The sequence below is a fragment of the Vigna unguiculata genome, chromosome 5, assembly GCF_004118075.2.
Source record: "Vigna unguiculata cultivar IT97K-499-35 chromosome 5, ASM411807v1, whole genome shotgun sequence".
In the NCBI taxonomy this organism is placed as follows: domain Eukaryota; kingdom Viridiplantae; phylum Streptophyta; class Magnoliopsida; order Fabales; family Fabaceae; genus Vigna; species Vigna unguiculata.
This window is the reverse complement of record NC_040283.1, coordinates 24,062,533-24,064,791: the sequence shown is the minus strand read 5'-3', so window position 1 is coordinate 24,064,791 and position 2,259 is coordinate 24,062,533. Positions and strand designations below refer to the sequence as shown.

Below are 2,259 nucleotides of genomic sequence, written 5' to 3'. Positions count from 1 at the left end.
TGTCTTGAGGGCAAACACCACTGCCGCTAACACCAAGTCGTGCGTCGGGTAATTTTTCTCATGCACCTTCATCTGTCTCGATGCATAGGCCACAAGTCGTTTATCCTGCATCAGCACACAACCCAACTCCTGATACGAGGCATCACAATATACCTCAAACATTTTAGTCGTGTCAGGGATTGCCAGTACTGGTGCGGTAGTCAATCTTCTCTTCATATCTTCAAAGCAGGCCTCACACTCATATGTCCACGAGAAGGCCTGGTCCTTTCTGGTGAGCTGTGTTAGAGGACTCACCATCTTGGAGAAACCCTCCACGAATTGCCGATAATACCCTGCCGAACCCAGAAAACTCTGCACCTTTGTAATTGTCTGTGGCCTCTCCCACTTCACCACTGTCGCGATCTTGGCAGATCAACTGCTATTCCTTGGGTCGAGATTACATGGCCCAGGAATTGTACATCCTCCAGCCAGAACTCACATTTCAATAACTTCTCATACAACTGATGTTCTCTGTGAATCCCCAACACCATCCTCAGATGCTCTGCGTGTTCTTCTCTATTTTCAGAATAGATCAGAATATCGTCAATAAACACTACCACGAACTGATCCAGATATGGCCGGAAAATCCTATTCATATAATCCATGAATATGGCCGGCACATTGGTCACCCCAAACGGCATCACCACATACTCGTAGTGACCATAGCGCGACCTGAAAGCGGTCTTCTATAGGATCTGATGGTATCCAGACCTCAAGTCTATTTTCGAGAACATAGCAGCTCCCCTCAACTGATCCAACAGGTCATCAATCCTCGGTAGCGGGTACTTATTCTTTATCGTTTACTTGTTCAGCTGCTGGTAGTCAACACATAACCTGGAGCTACCGTCCTTCTTTTTCACTAACAAAACCGGGGCCCCCCCATAGTGATGCACTCGGTCGGATGAAGTTCTTCTCAAGTAGATCTTCAATCTGCTTCTTTAATTCAGCTAGCTCGGTTGGTGCCATCTTGTACGGTGCCATAGAAACTGGCCCAGCCCCAGGGATGAGATCGATGGAGAAATCCACATCCCTGCTAGGAGGCAACTCAGGAATCTTATCCAGAAAAACATCTACAAAATCATCCACTATTGGAATCCTGCTAATTTTCTCGGTCGTACTCATCTTCTCCGCATGAGCCACTATCATAAACATGTAGCTCTCGCCTCAATCTCCTTCACAGCCTGATTAGATGAGATAAGCTCCAACCCAGCTATATTTGGGAACACTACCCTACGCCACCCGCAATCGATGACAACATGGTTGCTCGACAGCCAGTCCATGCCCAGAATTACGTCTAAACCCTCAATTGGCAGGCAAATAAGATTCAACTTCAACCTGCGCCCTGCCACCTCCATAGGGCACCCCACACACACGAAAGTGGTGGAAACCTCGCCAGATGCTGGTGTCGCAACTATCAGTTCACACCCCAGCTCTCGCATCGCAAGTCCGAGCCTCCTCACGCATTCATTAGACACGAATGAATGGGTGGCTCCTGAGTCAAACAACACCACAACCTCATGGTTACACAACAAACACAAAAACTACACTAGGTTACCTATCTATGCTGCCTCGGTGGTCGTCAAGGTGAACACACGCCCCGGTGCTCTGGGTCGATCTCCGATAGGTTTCTTAGCTTGTGTACCCCCAGCTGGTTTTCTGTTAAGACACTGGCGTGCAAAGTGTCCAGTTTGCTCACACACGTAACACTTACCAGTGCTACTACCTCCGCCTGAACTGCTAGTAGGTATAGTACAGTTCCTCCTCATATGCTCCCGCCATAGTTATAGCACTGTAGCCTCTTGGAGGTAGTCAATGGCCTGCTATATGGTTTCTTTTGTGATCTGACATATGGAGCAATCTTCTGTTGTCTCCCTCTCCTACTAGATCACGTCTCTAACTGCTCCACAATTTTTTTCTGCTCGACCAAAACTGGAAACTCTCTAATCTGGAGCGGCAGAATGAAGCGGCATAGCTCATGTTTCAGTCTGCCCTAGAACTTCCTGCACCTCCATTCCTCTGTAACTACCGGCCAGTAGAAACATGACAAGTACTCGAATCGCCCAATGTATGCCTGCACGGTGATAGTTCCCTACTAGAGGGTAAGGAACTCTGCCTCCCGCTCGTGCCTCGCACTATTTGGAAAGTACTTCTCCAAGAACCTCGTCCTGAAGGTAGCCTAGGATACTTGCTCATCACAGGTTTGCATCAACTGTTGCATCC

At 48.2% G+C, this 2,259-nt stretch overlaps 1 protein-coding gene across 1 annotated transcript; it reads right to left on the bottom strand.

Annotated features, from left to right (window-relative positions):
* Positions 1-1,181: 1,181 nt before the first annotated feature.
* Positions 1,182-1,805, bottom strand: LOC114184502. Its single transcript, XM_028071811.1, has 2 exons — positions 1,634-1,805; positions 1,182-1,531 (listed from the first exon to the last, which is right to left on the bottom strand). The coding sequence occupies exons 1-2, from the start codon at positions 1,803-1,805 to the stop codon at positions 1,182-1,184; spliced, it is 522 nt and encodes a 173-aa protein (XP_027927612.1).
* Positions 1,806-2,259: the final 454 nt, after the last annotated feature.